The sequence below is a fragment of the Pezoporus occidentalis genome, unplaced genomic scaffold (assembly GCF_034315485.1).
Source record: "Pezoporus occidentalis ecotype Australia unplaced genomic scaffold, CSIRO_AGI_Poc_V1 ctg143, whole genome shotgun sequence".
Lineage (NCBI taxonomy): Eukaryota > Metazoa > Chordata > Aves > Psittaciformes > Psittacidae > Pezoporus > Pezoporus occidentalis.
The window spans coordinates 2318512-2344430 of record NW_026913241.1 but is presented as its reverse complement, the minus strand read 5'-3'; the positions used below and the strand labels follow the sequence as shown (position 1 = coordinate 2344430).

At 38.5% G+C, this 25919-nt stretch overlaps 1 protein-coding gene across 3 annotated transcripts in view; it reads left to right on the top strand.

Annotated features, from left to right (window-relative positions):
• Positions 1–25919, top strand: part of CADM2 (cell adhesion molecule 2) — a 635987-nt gene that overhangs the window by 550179 nt on the left and 59889 nt on the right. For all 3 annotated transcript variants that reach the window (XM_062610057.1, XM_062610056.1, XM_062610058.1), the window contains one exon: positions 15545–15723. In XM_062610057.1, coding sequence (XP_062466041.1) covers positions 15545–15723 — 179 coding nt within the window. The remainder of the gene's footprint in view (positions 1–15544; positions 15724–25919) is intronic.

The window sequence follows — 25919 nt, the reverse complement described above, 5'->3', positions numbered from 1 at the left end:
AGCAGGGTCTGTTGGCACACTTCTGGAATGGCTGTCTTGCATGTGAAAGACAAAGACACAAGTCAGTCATGGGTTTTTTTTTAAGTGAGCACTGAAGACTCTCCCTGCACTATTCTACCTATTACTGCACTAGTACTCAGACTGCACTTGCAGCAGAGATACCCATTCAGTAAATCCAGTGCTTACTTCCATCATTTTCTATAACCGTACTGGTGATTTTCCTTTCCTCACAAAACTGAGATCATAGTCAAAATGAAATCTTCAATGCTAAATATTTAAACTACCACTGAAAACTGTTTCCAAAACTTTTAACACCTGAGGAAAGACTGAGTCTCTGATTTGTAGTTTGCACAGGAGAGAAAAAGCAGGCTGAAAGGATGCAGAACCAGAAGGAGAAGAAGGTTGCCAAGAAACTGCTATAGGTAGTTGCCTGGTTTGTCCCTCAGTCAAGAACCTACTGTATGAGGGCTGAGCAGCCATGCCGGGGCTGTTAATGATGGATAACCCAGGCAGGGAATGCTTTAACTGGGAGGCAGTGGCGAGTCTACTGGGTTTTGGTTGGTGGGGGTCTGGATAGGAAATTTCATCACAGACGTGTGTGGTGACATGCAAGCATACCTGTTCTTGTGTATCATGCAGGCTTAAGGGAACAGTCTTCATAGAATCATAGAATGGTTTGTGTTAAGGGACCTTAAAGCTCATCCAGTTCCAACCCCCTGTCAGAGGCAGGGACATCTTCCACCAGACCAGGTTGCTCAAAGCCCCGTCCACTCCTCACAGGGGTCCCTGCAGCCCCTGACAGACCCGGGGCACCCTCAACCAGCACAGGATCCCAGGGAGATGGGCAGGTAGATCCTTACTGAGGGGTGCTGCACACGCACACAGGTGCCCAGGATTTCTGTAATGAACATCATGTTATGGATCCACCTCTTAAAACACGTGGCAGCTTTCTGTAGATACATACTTGTTTTGCTGGGTTGTTTTTTTTTTGAGGGGTGGGTGGTCATTACAACTTAGAAACACTGCATTGGCCACTTAAAGATTAAATTAGAAATATTTCATCAAGGATTAAGAAGTGCTAGTGGGGTGGGCTGTGATGTCCCTGTGTTGGGAGCAGGGGTCCATCCACACCTGTGCAGCACCCAGCAGTGCCCACCCCAAAGTGTGGGGATCAGAGGGAATTGTAGGCAAGGGGTAACTTGGAGACAGATCAGTGTTTCTACTCATTATTGCTATTTAATTGTGATTTTGGGATAGTTTTTTGACTTGCTGTTGATCTCAAATATCTTTAGCCTGTCTTCTTACCTCATACAAATCGTTTCTAGAATGCTCCACATGCAATTGGGTTGTTCCAGGCAGTGACATTCTGAGGCAGCTCTCAGCACCATCTACATTCAGCTCGATCTTTAAAATGTATTTACGTGCAGCGTGCACCTAGAGGCAAAAACGAAGTCTAGACAATTATATGGTAATCAACATCAAAAAGGGGAACTACATAAAAATGAAGAATCTTGTTAAAAAGAAGCTGAAAGGGGCAGCTAAGAGAATTAAATCTTTCCAGGCAGCCTGAGGACTCTTTCAGAAAAATAAGAGTTTAGGAACACAGGGTCAATGCATATCACTTAGCAGACACCTGAAGGAGAAATTGGTGAGGCTAAACAGAAGAGAAAGTGAAGTAAAAGTGGCAAAACTGTAATTTGAAAGATGAAGGTGTTTTCTGAAGGAAAGAAAAGATCCTTAGTTTGGAGCAGATTAAATATGAAAATGCAGTTAAGCCAACCCTCCAAAAAAAGAAAGGAAAAAAGAAAAAGGGAGAGGGTGAAAATGTTAAAGAGGCAAATAGCAAAGGAAATTGAAAATAATTGTTAATCTGTCTTGAAATAAATGAGAAAGTGTGTCAGTACATTTCTAGGATCAACCGAGGATCAAAGTATAAGGGGCAGCCAGATGAATTTGCTACATCTGTATTTACTGTGGAAGAAACTGGGTGTATTACACATTCCCTTTTTTCTGAGGTGCTCACCAGCAGGATTTTCTTAAATGGGCTATGGAGGAGGTTGTGGAACGAACAGGCAAAACAAGCAGTAGCAAGTCAGCAGGACCAGATGGTTTCACCCCAGCATTCAAAGGGAATTCAAGAATGAGACTGATGAATTATGAACAGTGACAGGAAACTTCACGCTTAAAACCACCTTGCTAACTCAGGACAACAGGCTTCAGGAGGTATTCCAGAATGTGCAAGTCTGTAGAACTGATATCTGGGCTTCACAGATAGTAAGAACTATAGAAAGGGCTAGAGTTACCATCTGAATGAGAAGAAAAACACTTTCAGGGGAGAATTCCTTTTGCAGAGAGAAAATCCTATCTTACATTGGAGTGCCTAAACGAGCAGAGAAAGTATGCCTTAAGGTGGCATATTTGATGCAGAGGGGAAATATTAACAGATGTTTCCAAAACTGTAAATGACATAGAATTTTTTGGGATTGTTGGTTCTTTCTCTTCAAGTAGCAATGTTTAAGGGTAAACTAAGCTGGTAAGAAAGAGTTCTATTACGAAGCAAGGACGCTGGTTTTCGTACAATGACCAGTAAGCTTTGGCAATTCATTGTCCGTAGATATGGCAGATGGTAAATATTCATGGTAGTTAAGGGAAAACTGTGTAAGTTCATGGAAAGGAACGTCCTTAAGATTCACAGAATAGTTTTAAGCTGTGCTTGGTGTCAGAAATGCCTGAAAAGTAGGTCAGATGAGTGCTTGGGAAGGCAACATCTGTGCTTGGCCTGTTCCCTAGACATCTGCTTTTTTTCCCTGGCTTTGGAGATAAGGCACTGGGCTAGCTGAACTTTTAGTCTGATCCAGTATAGGTGTTCTTGTGTTCTTAAGCATTGAGCATAGACTACTGCAGCTTGCTAGGACCAGATGTTAATGGAGCTGGATCCCATTCGGAGCTTGAGGATATCTCCTTTACGATGCTAAAACTATTAACATGAAAGTACTAATGAATAATAGTCTGTGTGAGAGAAGTTTGTGTGAACTAAAGCACTCCCCTCTGTCTGGAGATAATGATACATTTGGGAGAAGAAAACCAAACTCCTGTAAGTAAATAATGTTTGTCTCTTCCCCACCCCTACCCCCCTACCCCTTTGTTGTATTAGTGTTTCATAAGTTATTTTTAGATGTAAAGAAGCTAACAGTCCACAGTGTAGGACTTAGCTCTGAAATATAAATAATCATAAGTTCCCAGTGTATTGTTGTTAAGATTTCATTGTATTATCTTGAAAGCATGAAGCATTTCATTATTGGTTATAATTTAATACAGAGTGCTTCTACATCAGCTTTTTTGACATTTGGAAGAAATATAACTGAGGTGCAAAAACTTTATGGTTATTCACATTCCTCTGGTGCTCCTGTAGCTGTTATAAATATCAACAAACATTTGGTTACTTGTTGAGAAGAACCCATGATTCAACTCAAGATCTTAGAGTTGTTGCTGTTATAGTTCTTATTATTAAAGGTTTCTTATCTGGTGAAAAGAGGATATTTGCTACATCTCACATACTTCATGATGTTTTTACATGCATTGAAAGTCAGCATGCACATACCTTGGTTAATGAGCTTTGTTACTGAAGACTTTGTGCAGTGCTTGCTTGTCATGCAAGTTGCAGCACTGGTACTTTTATCAGCTCCAGGTGTTGTTGCTGCACCTCAAGTGCATGAAAGAATTTTAGTTACATGAGGCTTCTCCTTGGCTGTGCCATCATCAGCAGCAAATGATTCTAAACAAGTAGTATTTGGACAAGCGAGTAACTGTGAATGAGATTTTCAAATGTTTACTTATTGGACAAAGCAGAAGTGAATCAGCCACTCTCTGTTTTCCTCATGACTCTAGTGCCAGCAAGCATTTGACCTTAGTTCAAAAAATGCAGCTGTTTTTTTCTTAGATGGGATTTCTCAGCTTGCTGTAATAAGAGAGACAGAGTTTCTTATGAGTGCTGGGACGCAGCTCTCACTGAAACCAGTGTAAGTTATGCATGTGAATATCGAGCAGTATCTCAGTTGAAATACCTAAGCAGTGTAAAATCCAGATTCGTCAAATGAAAAAAACCCTCATTAATATCTTGATGTACCCTTCAGGCCTCAGCTATCAGTGGGGGTATCAACAGCAGACAAAATGTTGATTAAGGAAAAAGAGAAAAGGGAACTGATAATGCAGTGTAGTACTTAACTCCTGTTGCTTCTTCCTTGCAGTCTCCACCATTATCTCTATGTGGCACTTCAGTTTAGCCAATGTAAGCCAAGCTAGTTTCAAAAAACACACATTTTTTTAATCCTATAATGTGGAAATGTAAAATATTTAAAATAAGTAGTGGTAAAGCTCTTTCTGCTATTATTCTGTTATTGCTGATAAATCGGTATTTTCCCCAGCTCCTGTTGCCCTGGCTGGGGATACAATATGCTTTTAAACTTGTATGAAGAAACGCAGTGTTATAAATGGATCTGAAGACATGCCGGTTGAGAAGATGTTATTTTCCTCTGTTCTGTGAAATGCATAGTAACTAAGGTGTGCACATCCTATCATTATGCTTTGCTGCTGCTTTCCTATTCTCAGCAGTATTTCATTAACATTAGGATCATAGTTCCTGGCTAATCCCAGTAATTCCAGCAACCATTCTGATGCATCTACTTGAGCACCATATTATCTTAATACTGCTGACATTTGCATGACTTTGAAATACATTTTTCTCAGATATTGTCCATTTAATCCACTGCAGTTTCTATCATCCTTTGTTCTTATAGTCATGCTTTACTTACAGTTTATGAAAAAGAGGAACCTACTAATTTCTCAATAGCTCTTAAAGGTTAAGAAGGAATCAACAAGGTGTAAACAGCAGCATAAGAAGCTCAAAGATTTAGCTGTTTGCACAGACTACATAATTAGAAACCTATAGAACTAAAATTATAACGAAACCTGGCCATTATGATTGCTGTGTTTAATCAATAATTTTTCATGTGAATGAAATTTTTCACATGCCATTTATCATCTCAGCTATACTCTGACAGAAAATAAAAAGGCCCTAGGAGCAGAAATAAAATATTTAAGCAATGTGTGACAATTATTCTTTACACTCACTTTATCTGTATATAGTTTCTCATTTCCTTCTCCCCCCTACTACCACCATCTGAAAGTGTAGGTCGTAGTTTATGAGGCTGAAGGGAAAGGGATTTGTCTTTCTAATTTGCCCATCAATATATGGCACTAATACCAGGCAGAACAGGGGAAGGGCATGTATTACCATCATGCTCCAGTACTGATCCAGAGTACTTCCAGCTCCAGAATTTAAAAGGACCTTTCTGGGCATCACTATTCCTTTGCCTCCTCTTTTGCCCGTTCCCCTGACTGCAATAATGTCTTTGTAGCCCTGAACTGGAACTCACTTCTCTCCCTATGTGAGATTACCTGGCTGTCAGTCTGAAGCTTGGGCTCTGCGGACTTTCAATTCTCCAGATGAGGTCGTGGCTTCACTGAGTCTTCCTTCCCACTCTCTGCCTGCAGCAGTGGGATGTAGCTTATGGAGAAGGTGTCTCCCCATTCTCTTTTTTGCACAATCTCCTAAAAGCAAGGCTGTCATTTGCTTTTTTATTTATCAATATGTCATTAGGGATATCTTACCCATTACCTGTGGGAACTGTTAAACAACTGCATGGTGAATACATTGTGCATCTACCTGAACAATTCCTTGTTGTGCAATCTGTCCATATCAGGCCTTCAATACAAGACTTTTGATACAACATATCTGTTAGAAAGTGGCATCTTTGCTACTTTAGAGAAATTGGAAAACACCTTATCTAATCTGTGGTCAATTCCAGGCAGATATTTCCTATACAGTATTACCTAGTACTTTTCCCTTGAGCTGGTGTCAATTAGCTGACGGTGGTGGTCACTTCCAAAGCCTCCGTTCCCCAAAATGTAAGGCAGGAAGGGGTTATGTTTTTTTTTTCTGTTTGGTTGGTTTGGGATTGTTTGGTTTTTTTTTTCTTCTTTCCTGCTGCTGTTCTGACTTCCACCTCTCCTGCCTTTTTAGCCTCAGGAATCTCTTTGAAAGATGTTGCACTTCTGTGGAGGACTTTTTTTTTTTTTTCCTGGTTAAAATTTAAAAGACATATACATTATTTATAAACTGGCAACACAAAATGAACAGCATAGCCATACCTACCATTGTTTTTTAAAGACAGAAGATTTTAAAGTGCACTTTTTTATGAAAGCTGTTTGTAAGCTGTAGAGGTTACAGTGTTTTCTCTGAACCTAAGATGTTTTGAGCCTCAGACATTAAAATACTGTCCTGGGTTCAGCAGTAGCAGTCATTTTTCTCATTCTTAGTAGCTGCTGCAGTGCTGTGTTTTTGACTTTCAGCCTGGGAACAGCGCTGATAACACCAATGTTTTTAGTTGCTGCTCAGTAATGTTTACTCTGACCAAGGACTTTCTGAGTCTCATGCTCTGCCAGGGAGGAGGGGAAGCCAAGAGGAAGCAGAGACAGGACACCTGATCCAAACTAACCAAAGAGGTATTCCATACCACAGCATGTCATGCCCAGTGTATAAACTGGAGGCAGTTACCCTGAAGGGCGAGATCTCTGCTCGGTCGGGCTGGGTATCGGTTGGCGGGTGGTGAGGTGTTGTATTCTCTTCCCATGTCATTTCCCTTACCATTATTATTATTGGTGGTAGCAGCAGTGGTTTGTGTTATACCTTAGTTACTGGACTGTTCTTATCTCAACCCGTGGGAGTTACATTCTTTTGATTCTCCTCCCCATCCCTCTGGGAGCAGGGAGAGGGAGAGGGAGGAGTGAGCGAACAGTTGCATGATTTTTGAGTGACAGGCTGGGCTTAAACCATGAGAAATACATATAAAAAGGTGCGGTTAATAGCTGGATGCTAAAAAAGTTCTAAAATACTAGGCACTTTGATTTGAAGTACAAAAAATGCATTAAAAGATCCAGAAATATAAGTAGCATAAAACTGGAAAAAATGAAGCGCCTATTCCCTGACATTCTAATATGTGTTTGAAAGAGGTTTACCTTTTTCTTTATGGTATGCATCAGTGTTCTTGGGTTCTTCAGTTTCATTTGCTGTGAAGTGATGGTCTGGCCTTGAGAGTTTGGAAATATGGCAGCCTCTTTCTCCCTCCTCCGTTTTGTGTTTCTACATTCATACCTGATGGAAGGCAGAAATAAAGTAGTTCAGCAAATTTTGCCTTTCATGGGAGTAATTGCCTGCCTGGTGCAGAAACCTCTGAAGACTTGAGAAAGGATGAAGGCATAGAAATGGCCAAACTGTTGTTTGGGAAGTTGGTTAGATTCAGAGAAAACAAAAAAATTGGAGGGGGGGTGAGATAAGACACCAAAAGTTTGAAAGTAGATGGAGTATGTGACAAATCTGGGAGAGATGTGGGCAGAAGGTGAGGTTATAGAATGTGATCAGGAAGTTGAAGGCATTTGCTGTTCTCTGCTATGAAAGCACATTAAAATTAGCACATCTGCAGTGTTCCCACTTGCTGATTGAGGAAGTAGCAGAGGCATATGCCCAAGAAAATCAACAGTCCCTTAGAAAGCACACAGTGGTTTTAATCTTAATTTGTTTCAAGAAGGTGGAGGGTACAATCACAAGATTCTTCTCTTTTTTTTTCACTGGGAGCATTTGTGTATGTGCAAGGTGGAGTTCTCTGATTTTGCGTTTCCTTCAAAGCTGAAGAGCTGGCAGTGCTGGCACAACCAAACTAACTGACAAAACACTACTTCTCCAACACACACAGAATGACTACTGATAATGAATTATAATTCTCTGAACTACATTTACATTTCCAGTATGGATCATGAGAAGATTAGTGCATCACCCACAGCAGTGAGCACACCAATTTGGTCTCCTTTTTTCCTCCCGCCTTAAACTTACCTTAGGGAGAGTGGTACTTTGTGAACAAGCTTGGGGTACTGTCCCCCACATCTGCTTTCATGTAGCAATGGTTTTTGAGTTTATTTAAATTAAATTCTGATCCCTGCTGCATCTCCCTCACAAAGTTGGGGTTGTTTTTTGAGACAATCTTTTGTCTGTCTCTACAAGGGATATTTCTGATGCAATTCACTGATAAGATATCTTCTGATTTCACGTAAGTGCTCTTGTTGATCTGTCTCATGACTATGAGAAAGCCAATATCCAATATCACAGCAGGGTTTTTTATACTTCTTCGGGAAGATTCTGAATAATACTGGATTTAGGTAAGAAACTTCATATATACATACATATCTATATGGATTATGTACTTTTGGGGATATTTGTTTGATATCGCTTTGCCTTCTAGAAAATGACTAACAAAAAATACTGGGGGGGAGGGCGGGGAAGACACAAAAAATGCACAAAAGGCAAAGGGAAAAACTACAGGTAAAGAGTTTCAAAGAAGTTAACGTTTAAATGGGTTGGTAATCAACTGGGAAAAAGCTGTTCAGACAGAGACCAGCAGCATTGCACGGCTGTGTTATGGGCTGAAAGCCTTAGGTCAAAGGGCATCCTAGATTCTAAAGGTAACGAAGGATAAAGAGAATTGGGTTATGAGGCCAATGAGATGGAGATACTGAAGAAAAGAGAATTATGGTAGAAAGAGAACAGTCAAGTTCTTACAGGCAAAGGTGTTTATGAACTGACGTGAAAGAAACCTTAAAATTGATTGCAAGGAGAGATTAGAGTGTAGGGGGAAATACGACTCTGAAAAAAATACTCTCGCACCCCTTAGCAATCTATACTTTATATCTTTAGGTAAAAGACTAAAAGCCTTTGGTTTGAAAAGACTCCTCTTGAGTCACTTTAATCAGTTGCTGCCACAGGCTGCTGAGGGATAAGGACTTTCAGCTGCAAATTCAGTAATCATATCAACATGGTTAGCAACTGTAATCCAGTAAGTCAGCCTGAAGGTGAGAGGACTGTCTGATTTATCCCAAGCAAGCTACAGGCAGGGAGACTGGGCACCTAAGTACATGCGGTGGACGAAAGAAAGGCTTTAGCTGTACCCAGGACAAAAAGGTAAAGGATGAAGGAGTTTGTTTTTTTCTTGTTTGGTTTAGTATTCTTGTTTTTTCTGTAAATGTTGAATACTAACACCATTTGAGATTCCTGACACCTCTTTACAATTTAAGCAACTTTTTCAAAGGCATAATACACTGCTACTGTCTCCCACATTTCTTTTGTTCCTGTTCTCTTTATAGCTGTGAATTCCTGTCAAATTTTTATGATATAAAAAGTGGAATTCTCTATTTTGTTGCCAACTTGTTTTTATCATATGTTGGTAAGTTAATCCTTAACCATTTTAAAAACGTTGGCACGGGGCCATAAATAGGCTACGTTACTTCTGCTGAGACAAATATAATAGCAAATTCTGATGTTCAAAGCTGCCCTCTTAAAAAAAAAAGAGAACTTCATAAAACATACTTAGGATATTCTTGACTAATTCTTCTGGGGAGAAAAAGCACTCTGTGAAGGTTACTCAGGCTTTGCAGAACTGCAGAATCACTGCGAGTTCTTATCTCTTAAAATAAAAAACATCTATCCAAGGCTTTTATGAAAGGCTAGCAACTGTGGATATTGATATTTTTGATAGATGAAATGGTCCCAAACTAGCTCATCCCAATATGACTCATCCAACTGAGACTTTATATAAACAAAAGGTTCCCTCAGGATTTAAACTTTCAACTGGATGATTAACTGACAAAGCTAAAAACCCAGATTCTCAATACAGAGAAACTGTAGGTTTCAAATTAATGAAGCAACATTCCCTTAGATGACTTTTAACATTGCACCAGGATGTCAACAAAAAATCCTCTGATAAATGTAGTGCTACCTTTTCCATTACTCATTTGAGTGTATCTGATAGATTATATTTTTATGGACTTCAGAGAATACAAGTGTGCCTCTTTGGAGAAATAAAAGGCATTGAACAAGAGGGCCGAACTCAAAATAATGGATTTACATGTCTTGTTAGTGTTCCACAAATCCGTCTTCCATCTTTCTAATTTTTACCCACATTGGCTACAGAATTTTTGATGGGATGTTTAGATGCCCAGAGGGACTGAGTATGGAAAAATCAGTGCTGCATCTTTTTATTATTGTTTTGGGGTTTTTTTTGAGTGTGATCTTACAGAAATTCCTGTGCTAGTATTATGGGCCAGTAAGTTCTCTAAGTTGTTTACTAAGGTCTTGGCGAAGAACGCCATGTACATGACCTTTATGTACACAGAAATCAGAAAAGGGCAGCAAAAATGAATGCACCCAAGAACTTCCAAATGAGAATGAATTGCATTGCTTAAATTCACTTTGTTCCGAAAGAAAAGGTGATACAATAGACCTATGTATTATTTTTAAATGAAGTCAAGATAAACATAATGGTTAGCTATAAGGATATTGCTAGAAACAAGGTTTATAGGAAAGGACTGAAACATCACAGTCCTTTGGTTAAGGATAGAGAAAGGGGTGGAAAATGGACAAACTTGTTTTAAAATGTGTAACTTTAAAGGCCTAGGTTATCAAAATTATTAATGTGGATTTAAGTATCAACTGTTGACTTTCGTGTTATTTAAGCACTTGTTGAAAAGGTAAGTCTATGCCCAAGTGTTTTCTAATCAAATCTGACTGTGTTTTTTAAAACAGCCCTTTTTTTTTTTCTTTCCCCAACACATTCCAGCTGGCCTTTACCTTTGTCTCTGAGTTTTTGTAGAAGAAAAGGTTTCTTAGCCTCAGGATTAGAAAAGAATTTTGCTTTACTTACAGATTCTGTGTTAAGTTCCTTGCAAGAAAATTCCTGTTCCACAATGCAAAACATGAAGCGTCCTGGAATATGACACCCATTTTTGATATCCTCATTGCAGTCCCATTTCAGTTTGGCTGGGCAAGAATACCAAATTCTGTTGCTTTTCATGTCAGGTTTTGAGGCTAACATCAAGACAGCTAAGAAAACCATTTATCTGTACTCAAAACCAGTTCCTTTTTGCTTCTGGGCCTTTCTACTAGGATTAAATGTAAATTATCCCAAAATCTAAACCCATTTAGCAGTTCTTCAGGGAGAGTATAGAGTTCAAATTTCTTTTGGGGCACTTACAGAGAAGACATTGGTTGTACTTCAGGATGTTTAGTATGCTTGGGATTAGTATCTCTGGCTTCTTTCCATTTAACACAGTCCTGATAGTGCCACTGTGGCAGCTGTGTGCAAAGCCAAATCAGTAAAAGCAGTATGTACTAGCCAAAGAAATAGCATGGGCTGTCACAGTTGAGCTGTGTCTTTGAAATCATTTCTTCAGTACAGCATGCTTCATTTGTTTGGTTTTGCTTTAAAAGGTGTCACACTGGGAGCAAATTAAACTAGGTAAGCCAGAAGCAGAGCTGTGTTTTAGGGAAGAAAACAGCATCTTGGTGCTTTGCTTCTGCTACCTCCCCCAACTCAATGAAACGTCTCAGTGGTAGCGCAGCTCATTTCCGCTTAACTGCATCCACATGGGAAGGATTTAACCAGGGATATAGAAAAGCACCTCTCATCCAAGATGGGGGGAAAAAGGGAGGACAAATTTGTTCTTTGGGTAACTGTATTGGCACTAGCAGGCTGCATGCTTCTGTTAGTACAGAGCAGGTCTGTGAGCTTGTTTGTGCCATGAAATGTGTGAAGGTAGTAACATGCAATTGCATTAGTGGCCACAGTGCTCATTCCGACTTTATAGCTATAGCACTCCGAGAAAGATGTTTTCAAGATTGTCTGAGAAGAATGGAGATTAAAGTGGTGTGATTCAGCGTAGAAGTAAGCACAAATTCAAGGCACAGGGGTACCCTCTTTGTTCCAGCCCCCACAGTAATAGACAGCATTCTGGCAACTCTTCAGTATGTGAAGAAAAGCTGAAATTCTGCAGTATTGGAAATGTATGTAGTGGAGAAAAATGTGCAATATTAGCAGTGAACATACTCATCATGTGTTTTAGAATGTCAAACCTATAAACCCCAGTTGAGCCAGAACCATTTCAGAATGTTGGGTAAGATAAAAAAACCTCTGCCTGGATCTGCACTCATGAACAATATGGTAACAATATGGCACCCATGATTCAATAGGGTAAACTGTGGGGAATCCACACTTCTCTGTGCCTTGTGTCACAGAATGAAAGCTTTCCCATCAATGCTATAGCTACATTTGTGGTTCGAACAATGAAGATATTAAAGCAATTATTAAGGAATAGCCATTATGCTCTAAATTTATGATTCCTTGACCCTTTTTTCTTGAGATTTTTTTTTTTTTTTTTTTTTCCCCTGCCAGTAGTCTCAGAAGTTATCAAATTCAGGAAAGAGGGAGAGAGAGAAGCCTACTAAGTACAAGGCTATCAGAACGTATAACAAGGTTACAATATGCAGAAGCGTTACTTACCATATCCTGCAATAGTCATTGTCGCTGCTAGGAGATGTAAGATAGATAAAAGTAAATAAGTTTTTGCACAGTGGGTAGGGAGCTTCCAGAATTCATTGCTACAGGAGGCTGGGTTGACAGACAGTATAAGCAGGTTCAAAAAGATACTAAAGATATTCATGGGCAAAAGGTCTAAATACTAAGTAGATACAAAGGAGAACAATAGATGTGCCCTCCGACATCTCCTATAGAATGATTGCGGATGCTGGCAGAGTACAGGGGGAATGGACCACAGGAAAGAGCCATGCTCACATGCTGTCCTTGTCACTGACCGCAGCAGCATGCTGGCCTGGGCTCACAAGCATGTCTCATGTTCTTAGCTCACTTCTGCCTAATTAATGAATTGTTCAGACTGGAATGTCTCAGCCTCCCAGCAGTGCAGGCAAAATTTAATTCTGTGGCTGTGACAGAACTGCTGCTTCAGGCTTCATTCTCCTTCAGAGCGGTGTGATGGAGTGAGAGCTGTGCCCGACCACCATGGTGTGTTGACCGAGGGCTGGCTGCCCAGAAGTTGCTCTGCTGCTGCCACTAAGCCAGCACAGGACAGCTTAATATTAACTGTTAATTAGCAGCTTCCCCAATACGCAGAGTATGGAGATCTGCCTCTCTTTAAGCCCTGATTTTTCTGCCACCATCATCTCACAATGGTAGCTAAGCACTCTCTGTAAGACTGGAGTTGGTATATTACTGTGTGACAAAGCTCCCTGAATAATTTATATCTAAGGCTCCATTTCATACGTATTTGTTATCCTATGGGTTTTCCCCTAGGATATGCCATCTAATTTCAATTTAAAATGTAAGTTCCATAAATTACCACTGCACAGAAGTTGCTTTAACATGCCATTTATGAAGGTAATGGTGCACATTGCAGCAGAAGTGTTTCAGAGTTTCCACTTCTGGGATTACAGATTCACAGTAAGCTGGTAAATGGGAAACAATGAGGAGTTTGGTAGAAAATTGAACAAATCCACTTTAACGTATCAAAGCAAATTGCATCTTAATGTTGTGAACTCTGTAGGGCAATGTTCCTGCAGCAGCATGGACATCTAGGTTCCCTGCTCACATTAAGCAGAAACGAAGTGTGTATATTGTGTGTCAGGTGTATTTACACATCAGTTTGTGAAAGTGCACTTAGGAAGATAATTAAGACATATTTACAGTAAAGTATAAATAAAGCCCATTAAACAGACAGTTCATAATCTTTGGTTTAAAATTGTGTGAATCTTGTTTTGTTCCCTGAGTATCTGATTTTCTAAATAAAATCATAGCTTCAGAGAATAGCCAGTCTAGGTAACAAATTCAGCAACAATTTAATAAGGTGGCATCCAGATGTTGCTAAAATATGCATAATTTGCCCTTATCTTTCAAGAGAAACATAAGTTACAGTATTTTTACCTCAAAAAGTAATATCAATTATATAGCAGTAAATGCATTTCAGAAATAATGATTTTGTTTATATGTCTTGCCTAACTTAAAAGAAAATCATGTCATGGAAGTCATTAAAACTGGTTTTCTGTGCATGAGGCCATGTCTTGGCAAAATGTCTCTCCTTAGGTGCTTAGGTTTAATTCTTATTCTTAACACCTATTATATTTAATAGGCTTTAAAAACCTGCTTAAATTCATGAAACTAAGTATTTCTTGAGTAAGATTAGCAACTGGTTTGGCATCTGCTGATTTTATAGCAGTGTTTTCTATTTTGTTTTATTATTTAGTCATGTAATTGCATCCTTCAATAGGAAAATATAATAATATACTCTCCTACCAAATATATGTGCAAATCCAGAGCTGCTTCTGACTGAAATTACTTAAGTAGTGCACACGAAAGAAAGGGATTGATATTTGGGTTGTAGCGTTCAAAGCTTCCAAGGTACAAGTAATGTAATAGTGAATCTCCAGGCTGTATATATCTTGCCTAAGTGAGTAGTATCTAAGGGCCTGAGATGCTCTATCTGTGAGACAGACAGGATTCAGTAAGCCAGTTTTTCACTCCAGTCACGAACCTGTCTTTTTGGTGATTTCCCTCATGTAGATTTGAAAGTAGATCTTATTGCATGTAAGTAAAGACTGCATACCAGTAATAAATACATCCTGCTGTCTGTTAGGTGAATCTTAGGAACTGTGGAGCTTCTTGGCAGTCCTTAGAAAAGAGTAGGTATCACTTGCCAGTGGGAAGGCATGTGTGAATCTGCAAGACAGTCAGTTCCCTTCTCTGTCACCCTTAACTTGCCTACGGCATTACTGCTGTCAGTGCTTTGCCTTTGGCTTGCCTGATACAAGTCCATAAGGCACAAGAGCAAAGGCTTCACAGAAGAAGCAAATCCAGGATTTTAAGTTAAATCTTATGTTGCTTGTGATAACATGCAGAACAAGCGATTATTTGAGGGAAGGGTGCAGAAAGGGTGGAAAAAGGGACGGGCTGTGACACAGCGCAGCAATGCAAATAAATTTAGATTGTGTGCAAGATGTGCTACTTTGAGACTGATATGCCTGGTTCAGGAAAAACACTCAGCACATGCAAGTGCACTTGCAAATGGTCTAAATAATTTTAGAATCCTTCTACAAACCACTTACATCTGCCTCTGCCTGCTTGCATGATTTCTGATGCCTGTCAGACACACAGGGCCATGTCGCTCATCCCACAAATGGAAAGCTGTTTTCACTTAGCCTGCCAAGCATCTTGCCAAACTGTGGGCCCTGAAACCTTGCAAGAATTATTGTTTAATTTAGGAAAGATCTTGGTCTGATCCACTACCATTCTGTTACCTTTTCTGTTTCTCTTCCTTTCCTTGCTTGTTATTTCACTTTAGTAGTTCCCATCCAAAATGGTAAGGTTGTCATAGAATCATAGAATGGTTAGGGTTGGAAAGGATCTTACAATCATCTAGGTCCAACCCCCCTGCCATACTGACAGCTTATTATAGCCAGTAACTCAAATGATCATTGTTTTTTCTTTAATGTCAAGTTACTATTCATAAGTTTATGTTGCTGCTGTTTGTGATGCATATGTTGCATATACATGTTTCGTGTATCTGATTAAATGCATTGCTTTGGATCCAACAGGCCAGAACCAGTACTGTGGACAAAGGATGGTGGAGAGCTACCAGATCCAGAGAGAATGGTTGTCAATGGCAGGGTCCTAAGCATCAGTTTCCTAAACAAAACAGACAATGGCACCTATCGATGTGAAGCAAAAAATCCTATTGGCCGAAACAGCACAGAATATGTCCTGATAGTACATGGTGAGTGTGTTCTCATTAGTTCTTTGGTGCATGTTATGCATACCTACCATTTCAAGATGATACAATTAGTTGCTTATGAGCATTACCAAAAGAAAAGCAAGAAAAGCTGGAAGTATAATTGCCCTTTTATTGATGCTATCATGTAGCTATGGGGAGTATGTTTAGTTCCTTTTATTGGCAAGCATCTCTTCCTACCATTTAAACAAAATATATTCACTGATGTTGTGAACTTTTTGCAAAGTAAGCACCTGTAAAAATGTTTTGCAGTATATTGGTATTGTTTTATAAATACTTGCCTCAGGCACACGATGTTCAGATAAAGCTGGTTACAAAAGGATATGTGAAGGGAAATATGGAAATACCAGACAGATGGGAGCTTGAGGTTTATTTTTTTTCATAGACCATGAACGACAGGACATCAGGTACTTTTCTTCACGCATGTTATAGTCTGCAACTGAGAAAATTCATGTTATAAAAGTTAGCTGATCATTATCTGGCCTATCATTACAGTCAGTCCTCAAAAATATGTCATGTCCTAAATTCAATGTACTTCTAATAAAATCAAAAAATATGAAGGTTTACATTAAATTACAGTTAATTTTATTTCCTTAATTAGGCAACAATATGTGTCACATGAAGAGAATAGCTGGCTTTGACACTGATCATGAAATAAATCGATAGATCTCAGGTATAGAAGAAGCTATGATGTAAAGTTGCATTTGCCTTTAATACAGGTTTGCAGTATGGATCTACCAGTCTGAAAACATAATGTTCTCTTACAACAGATATGTTTGTGATAATCCCTGGAAGATTACGAGTTCTGTAATTTGAATTGCAACCTAAGTGAATACAGAGGTGAAAGCTCCACTGTAGCTCATGATGGTACTTTTTTCTCTAGTTTTTTAAAAAATACATCTTTGTTTCATTTTATTGATAGTTATAAGATCTAATGCAAATTTTAGTCTATAAATAGACACGTGGACTATACAGATTTTATTTGCTCATGAGTGCACCCTCAGCAAGTGACTATGAAGACAGACTGAGAGACTTGGGCTTGTTCAGCCTGAAGAGAAGGCTCAGGAGAGACCTTATAAGAGTCTTTTAATACCTAAGGGGGAATCTACAAGAAATCTGGAGGGGCCTTTTTAAAAGGGCATGTAGTGATAGGACAAGGGGGAATGGCTTTATACTGACAGAGGGGAGATTTAGATTGGACATTAGGAATAAATTTTTTACTGTGGGGGTGTCGTGGTTTAAACCCAGTCAGGTAATTCGTTCGCTCACTTACCTCCCCTTTCTTGCCCTCCCCCTGCTCTCGGAGGGACAGAGAGGAGAATCGAAAAGAATGCAACTCCCACGGGTTGAGATAAGAACAGTTTAGTAACTAAGGTATAACACAGATCACTACTGCTACCACCAATAATAACAATGATAAAGGAAATAACAAGGGAAGAGAATACAACACCTCAGCACCAGCTGACCGATAACTTGCCCCCCAAGCCCGACCAAGCTCCGACCGATACCTCCTCCAACCCTGCAGTCTCCCAGCCCTTCCGGCTAACTCCCAGTTACATCCTGGGCATGACGTGCTGTGGTATGGAATACCTCTTTGGTCAGTTTGGGTCAGGTGTCCTGTCTCTGCTTCCTCCTGGCTTCCCCTCCTCCCTGGCAGAGCATGAGGCTCACAAAGTCCTTGGCCAAACCAAAACATCCTTGTTATCAGCTCTGTTCCCGAGCTGAAAGTCAAAACACTGCACTGCACCAGCTACCAAGGAGGAGAAAAATGACTGCTACTGCTGAACCCAGGACAGGGGGTGGTGAGACACAGGTTGTCTCCAAGTTGTGGATGCCCAACCCTGGAAGTATTCAAGGCCAGGTTGGATGGGGCTTTGAAAACCGTGGTATACTGGAAACTGTCCCTGCCCATGGCAGGGGGGAGTGTAATGAGATGATCTTTAAGGCCCCTTCTAACCTTTCTATGATGATTTCTGGTAAAACAAATATGTGTTTCTTTGGTGTTTGTAAGATCTCAAAACATTTTTACTAAAGGTTTAAACTGCCTTTAGTTGTCTGGGAGAAAGCTTCTATTAAGGGCTACTTTCAGTTTTCAGTAATGAGCTATTTACTGGCACTGTTGATGAAATGTCATTTATCGAAAGAACCCCTTATTACTTTTCATTTTTCTTGAAGTTCGCTATCAGTTTATGTAGGATTTAGTGGCACAAGTAGGGAGCAGATCTGTTCATGAGGAGCACAGAGCCTGTACTGCTGTGTGAATATTTCTGTATTAAAGACAATCAGAAAAACTGATCCTTCTAACCTGGACTTATGTTGATTACTGCAAGAAAAGAAAAGGAAAAAAACATGTCTTTTACATCCTGGAGGTGGTGGGTTATTGGTTGCTGGCTGCAGGCACAAAGTGTGCTGCCTTTGATGAAGCAATGGCTTCTGTGCTTACCAAATACTGAAACTTCTGTTGCTTGTGTTTCCTACCTAATTTATTTAGGTGGTTATTTCTAAAAACATGGCCTTTTATAATGGAAGATTTTTCTGTCAGTGGTGACTTTGCAATAAACCTCTATCAAAGAGTATTTCATGATCTCCTATGTGTCTTTTGCGTAGTGGCATGCCCCCTGTTGATCTGATTATCTTGCAACAACTTCACAGCAGTCTGTAAAATCATTCATTATCAGGAAGGCATTCTGTTATGTTTGGCAGCATATTAGGCATCTTATCATGTTTAGCTTGCACACTGGTGACCTTTTCTGTTATTAGTACCACTGTTTTCCTAATTGCATTTCTGCAATTCTAGTGTTAGGAGTAGAGAAGGTAAATGTCAGGTGCTTCTGAGTTTTGTGAAACAGTGAGAGCAGTGTGACAGACTATGTGATGATGTTTAGTGCATTACAACTTACTGCATTTCAGAGTTAAGTTTATTTAAGTACAGAAGAGACTGACACAGCTATTTTATCAAATGTAGCACAGTCAGTTGTATAGTTCAATTTAAGCAGTGTCTTACCCCTTCTTTAGCTCATTACATTCATGAATGTCTCTAGTGAAACATAATCCTCCTAAAATTATACATTATTCTCTCTTTCTTTCCCTCTCTTTCTCTGGGGGCTAGCAAACCTACTTCTTACCGTTTTCTGAGATGCATTCTTCCATTTAATAGAGGATGTATTTTTTCCTATATCTTCCTAAATGTATCTGGGGCCATCCTTTGATTTCTCATCCCTTCCCCTGTGCCTAATGCATTGAGGTAATTTTTTGTCCGACTCCTCTGTTACGGCTGATTTATCATATAAGTTTGCCTTCTTAGCTGAGTTATTAGGTTTCTAATACAAGTACATACCAGATTTAATATAAGGGGAGGTATGTTCACAAAGATCTGGGAGGGGAAAGGAGATTAGAGGGGAGAAATCTTCATGAGAAGAGAACCTCTTCGCAAGAGAATCTTTTAAATCACAGGTCAAGGAAGTAAGGTCTAGAAAACGTGACTTACCAGGTCACCTGAAAGGAGTCAGGCGTAAGTGCCCTGAGCGCTAGTAGCCACTGCCTTAATGGAGGTTCTGGAAGTCCAGTTCCACAGCTGTTAAACAACTGTTTTTCTAGGCAGCTCTTGAGCCCAGAGGAATTGCAGTGATGGAGAGAAACAATGGTAATCACATGCCCAAAGTTAGAGAGATACCATGGCTAATTCAGTTTTTCCAGACAAGCTTGTGTAAAAATGCAGAGGATGTCAGTGAAATCCTCTGTAGAAGAAGAGGAGTGGAACCTGATCCACACCTTTTCTTTTCTTAGCCATACTGTGAATTCTTTTTCTACATATTTTCCTTTTTTTTTCACTTCTGCTTCACGGATTTTCAGTCTTTCTGTTTTGCAAAATTTTCATCCGGCTTCTCTTCCTTTTTTCCTCTATGAAGCCCCCTCTCAGTGGGACTCAATCTACTAGTTCTCTCCATTTCTGAAATTATCTTCCTAACTCAGAAGATTTAGACGGCTTTAGAGAGAAGCTTGCCCAAAAATGGAAAGTATAATGTATCATAATTAGAGATTAAGAGTAAGCAAAGTATGTATACACATTAATTATATAAACCAAGCAAAGAGTGTCTCATGCCTTTAACTGGACCAACCTAGACACAAAATTTACAGAAAAGTAGTATTTTTTCCACTCTAAATGATGATGAAGTAATACTGTTTTGATGTTAAGTGATGACAGTGAAAATAAATATTGCTGTAAGTAGATGAATAGCAATCTGTCTAATATAATTAGTATCTGATAACACAAAAAGTCTTTTTAGATTTGAAATATAATTAAAGAAATCAGACTTCAGAGAAATTCAATATATTTGAATCGGGTAAAGGTATGGGCTATTAAATATGCACATGCTGCTTTGCTGAGTGAATACGGCTGCTACTTTCATTTTTCTTAACTTTTATTATTAATGTCAAGAAAACACTTCATAAAGCAGGAAGTTGGGTATAGAGAGTTTATATGCAGCAGCACAAAGGCAAAACGTAGTTTGCTCAAACATTTGTCTCATGCAGTAGCAAAGGCACAAGCTTTAATGCCCGTAGCTGTTGTCATTTCTGTATTGTAATTGGTGAGCTTAGTGCTTTAGAAGTGCACATTCTGGCTGGATATATTATACCCTTTCTTTGGTAATGGGCCCCAGATAATTTTCACTCTCTTCCAATTTATTAAGAATTTTTGTTTACCTTTGTCCAAATACTAGTCATTAATCAGTAGTAAACAGAGCCAGCTGTCAAACGCGTGATGCCCAACCCAAAAATACAGATTCCACTTGCAAAGCTTAGGTAATAACTGCATTGATTTAGCTGAGGTTGAGAAAGGATGTGGTCCATCATAATCAAACTGATGACACAGCTGTTATCTATGTAGCAGGAGTTCAAAACATCTGGATGTCACTGCAGAAGACTTAGTTCAGCATTACATTGAGTGGGTGACAGAAGTCAACATCATTGGGAAATCTTCTTGATGGAAACAGCAGCATCTGGTAATTCGCAGCCCTATTTGACATAAAGTACCTGGGCAAAATATCCTGATTTGCAAATCTAAAGGCACTCATTCAATTAATTGAAATATTCAGAGCTATAATGTGTCATGTATCAATTATCTGGCAAAGCAATATGGAAATCAGCATGAATCAGCAGCTGTGGATGGTCAAAGCACTTCTTATTGCCACAATTATACATACAGTAGAAAGCAATTGAGCTAGTAATTCAGTATGTCTGGGGAAGAAAAAGTGGGACAACATATTCCTTTGACTTCAGCTTCTCAATTATTCTGTTTTTTTTTCTTGGGCAAGCTATTTTTTGCTTATAAAAGCACTGAAAGACTTGAATTTCATCCTCATTAATATTTCGTTCAAACAGAAGATCTATAATGTGTAAGAGCAAAGGTCTCACTGCACCTTTCTTTTGGACTGCAATGCATATATCTTCCACCTGCTTGTCCAGTCCCATTTGAAAACATTTATCATCTTAGCTTTCACAGTAACTTCTGGCAACAAGTTTCTGAATTTAATTATGTGCTTTGAGAGAAAAGTATTCTGTTTTATTTAAGTCTGCTGCTTGTTCTTTTCACTTTCCAACTTTCCAGTCTATTTGGCCTCTTTTGCTGCTGTGCTGTAAGTATGCAGTTAAAATCACTTTTACTTTCATGCCACTTCAATAGATTCTCAAGTATTTCCACTTCAGTCTGTTTCTAATTATGATCTTAGACTCTGCATTTCCTGGATTCATATCTCTTCTATCCACTCTCCTTCTTTAATGGTCTCTTTTTCACCTTTTTCTTCATTTTTAGTCCAGTAGCAAAACTTTGTGATTGACTGTTTTCCATATCTGGACCAGCACTATGCCAAATTTGCACCCTATAGCTTATTAATTCCTGCCTCCAAATGCATTTATAGAGGTTCACCTTCTGAGTACTTTTACTTCTATGAAAGTTTGTTTTGTTTTTTTTTTAATTTGTAGAAACTCTGTGAAACCCATCTGAAATGAAGCAACTTCCATTATTTCTGACAGTTCTAGATTCTTTTATCTTTGTTCATTTGCCCATCCTCAGTTTTTTATTATGTTTCATTTCTGTGGTGATATTCTCATAGAAGCCCCTCTCCTTCCTTTATTTCTGTAACTCACTTGTGCACCTCTCACTCTATGAAAGTAAAAACTGAGTAGAACAGTAATTTGAAATAGAGCTGAGAAGGTAAGATTTTTTTGGTGTTCTTTGAAAACTCATCTTTTCAGACAGGCAATAGACCCCCTGGTTTGCAAATACTACCACTACAGGCCTCTGATAAATCTTGTGCACTGCTGTTGGACACCTTATCCTCATAAACATATATCAGAGAACACATAAAAATATTCACTGAAGGGGTAAAGGGGAGGTGGGAAGGGAAGGGGTGTGCAGCAGCACACTCATCAGTAATCTAGTTACCCTCTATTTTGGTGTTAAGACCTTAGACACTGAGACAGCTGAACAATTTCTAGTTTCCTCCTTTGTAGCTCCTGAGTTGAAATGTCTCGTTTACAGCCACATCTCAAATAAAAGGCATTCTTTGCCTATGGGAAAATCCTACCCTTTGAATGAACAAAGCTTGGGCTTTGTGAAGAGAGAATTGAGCAGACCCATGGTGTAATGGAACAATGAGAACATGTATGGCTACAATAGAGGGTGTTTTGAGTAAAAAAAAAAAAAGGCACCACATTGCCCTTACAACAATCAAAGCATATCAAAAAACACGAGGCTCAGAAGACTACTTAGGACTTGGTTTGAAATTCTGAGCATATGAATACCTCTGCTTTTTAGTTTTGAGAATCTTTTTTTCTTTTTTTTTTTTCATTGTGTCTGTGTTTGAATTAAAAGAAAGAGGGGTTTTCAGTTTTCAGTCCTTAAAACAGAGGGGAAAAGTCTCTCCTACTGCCATCTTTTAAAAAGTAGAAAGTACAGAAAACAACGCACAGGCAGAGGAGCCCGAGCTTTCAGCTGAAAAATAAATAAAACGAATGCTCTTGAAGACTTTCTACATATCAAAAGCCTTCCTTCCTCCAAACCATCTCCATTTTTTCTTGCAAAAGCTGAGGTGTGGAGGAATAAGTTTTCACTGTGGCAGGCCCAAGAAAGTAACTCGTTATAACCCCATGTTAATGGTTGCATTATAAGTACACTATTTCATTCATGTGTTATTCTGCAGAGCATAGCCCTTCAAATTGTGTTAAAATAATTTGGTTTTTCATATACATCGATGATTTAAAGTGACATTAAGCTATTAAATCATTAGCATAACATTGAAATGAAGTTCTCCAGAGGACACTCAGTAACCACTAGAAGAGGTGGCACACACCCTAAAACACAATGTAGATAAATACTGTGCAGTCAGATGAATTAAGAAATCATGGTGTAGGATGGCTTTTATTATGGGACTAAAGAAGAATAATATTCAGTTTACATTTTCAGGTAGGAGATGTCTGTCAAGAAACTTAGGGTGGAATTGTTGGCTTAATTTTATGGCTGAATTGTCCAGCTATTATCCCTGAACACTCACAAGGCAGCTACTTTGAAATTGCTTTTTGTTGATAAATACTTGAATAGTGAATGGGGCATATAGCTGAGCTGTATGAACTGTTATTTCTTCATTTATGGTGACTTTAGAAAAATGAGATACAACTATTTTTAGGTTTTTTTTCAGATAAGCTCAGAATTATTTTGGAAAGGTCAAGAAAATAATATTCCAAAGCAGAGAAACGCTTTTTGAGAGCCTGTTTGACACTCCATTTTTATGTTAAAATATTTAATGAATTTAGTGAAAGAAAAGTTTTTAAATTTTGTTAGATAACATATGGATTCATATGGATTTTTTTTTTTTCCCCATACTGAGATGCTCATTTAAGTTATTGAATTCAGAGTCTTTTATGTAAGTTAAATCTGAATTTGTCCTGGTTTTACTTTTCTTTTTCCTCCCCTCATGGTGGATGCAGCAAATCTCTCCAGGTCCGACCTTTAATAACTTACTCTAAAAGCCTGTAGTTTTGGATAATGTCTTCAGTAACACACAACACTTGAAAATATTTCATTTTTATGTACATAATAATTGGCTAATTTGATATTTCTTGGTTTGGATTCCCTGCGTGATATCTGAAAAGGCAAAGATTGTGTATTAGTTTTGAGGCTTTTTTCTCCATACACAGTAATTGCATAAAGTTAATATTTTGGATGCTTGTACATGGGTAGCACATCTGCAGTAAAGTACTTCTTGAACTAGATATACTAGATATATTGCTGCTGCTCTTTGGAAAATAACTCTGTGATATGATCTTAAGTGATCACTGATTTGCTATAGTGGCATGTCTTGCTCTCTGTTTTTTCTGGACTTCAAGCTTTGCTATTGTTTATACCTCTAGCATTCTTAAACTTCAATTAATATTTTTTGTCTGAGGAGTCAGAATTTAAAATTACCCTGTCTATGAACATCATATGTGATCTTCATGAAGACAATATAACTGTTAATGGAATAATTTCACTTGAAACTGGTGACAAAGTTGTAATCTCACAGTTACTAATGATCTAGATCATTTATTATTCACAAAACTCAAATCTTAAAGAAATTATTAAAGTGACTTGATAATTTTCTTCATTGAAATCTTTCCTGCACCAGTAGATGCTATGTGGAGTGTTGAATTTCCTATCTCTATCTCATATGGTGCTTCTATAACTTCCCTTTCTTTTGAGACTAGGTTGATCAGTTTTTCACTCAATTCAAGAAAGGAAAATGATATTCTATGTGATATTAAAATGTCCACTGGTGGTGGTAGTTTGGTGATCTATCAGTACCATGTTTTATTCCAACTGAGACTGCAGACCTTGGTAAGGTATTAGTTCTGGTATTAGAATCATTAGTTCTGAGCAAATAGAGATAGATATAGATGCTTTGGGAAGATTGCATGAGTCCAAAAGGGGTACGGAAAGCTTTTGTAAAAATTACATGTCTTAAAAAGCTTTGAGAAGTTCTGTTTATAAAGTCTCTGATCACGGTGAAAACAAGCATAGAGGCTCAGAGAGAAACAGGCACTTTGGAATTTGCTCATCTCAAACCTTTAGTATTTCTAACATCCATAAGTTGATGATAATAATTATTAGTTCTGATTATTCTATTTTTATGTTTGTAATTTAGATGACTTGTGAACTTTTTCTGGAGTTTATCCTAGCCTGCATTTCTATATTGTATGAAGGAAAAAAAAATATACAATGATATTTCTTACAGTATTCTATTAGTATTTTACAGTAAATAAGGTTCCCTCCCCCCTTGTTTTCAGTATTCTTCCAACTACAAAACAAATCAAACTGACAAAAATTTGAAATTTTCTTGAACAAAAATTTAAAATCTTCATCAAATCTTTCTTCACAGCTTAGGTTCAGTCTAAATTTGTGGTGGGACCTAAAGCATCTTTAGCCCATCCTCCGAAAGGGAAGCCTATAAGCTATAATCACAATTTTTTCTAGCTGTTACTGCTTGAATTCTTGACGCAATAACATTATCTTTGCTTTGTAATTCAAGTCACATTTTTTATTGCTAAATAACATCCCAGCCTTTCTTCATTTGATCTTCCTCTCTCTTGCTATATTTTACTGTGAATCGCTTTGACTTTGTCTCAGGGATTCAGAACTGTTTTGACAGCTTTCCAAAATGCTCATTGAATCAATCTTGCTGTATGACTAGTCAGAACAATAAGAGTATATCTCAAAACCATTCTCAAGTTGCAGAGAAAGAAAAACAAAATACAACACAAAAAGCATTGCTAGCAAGTATGAGTACCAAAGTTGATAAAGTTGGTTGGAATACCAGTACCATATGGGGATCTCCCACAACACTTGAACTTCTTTCACAAGGCTATGGTTCCCTCACTAGCACTAAGACAGCTGTAAGCCCCTTTGAAGAAACTTGCCTGGCAGTTTTCTGTGAACAGGTCCCCAGGTATCTGCTGGAGCTCATGTTATGATGTAAGGTGGTGTGCCACGTGTGAGAAGAGCAGTCCAAGCAATTTTCAGTCAGGATTACTTTTCCTTTGTTAGAAGGTCTGAAGACAGCAGAATTAAAGTTTTTATTTCTATTTACCTACATTATACTCTGACATGCATTTCCTTTACCTTTCTTTCACTGGTATCTACACAGCTT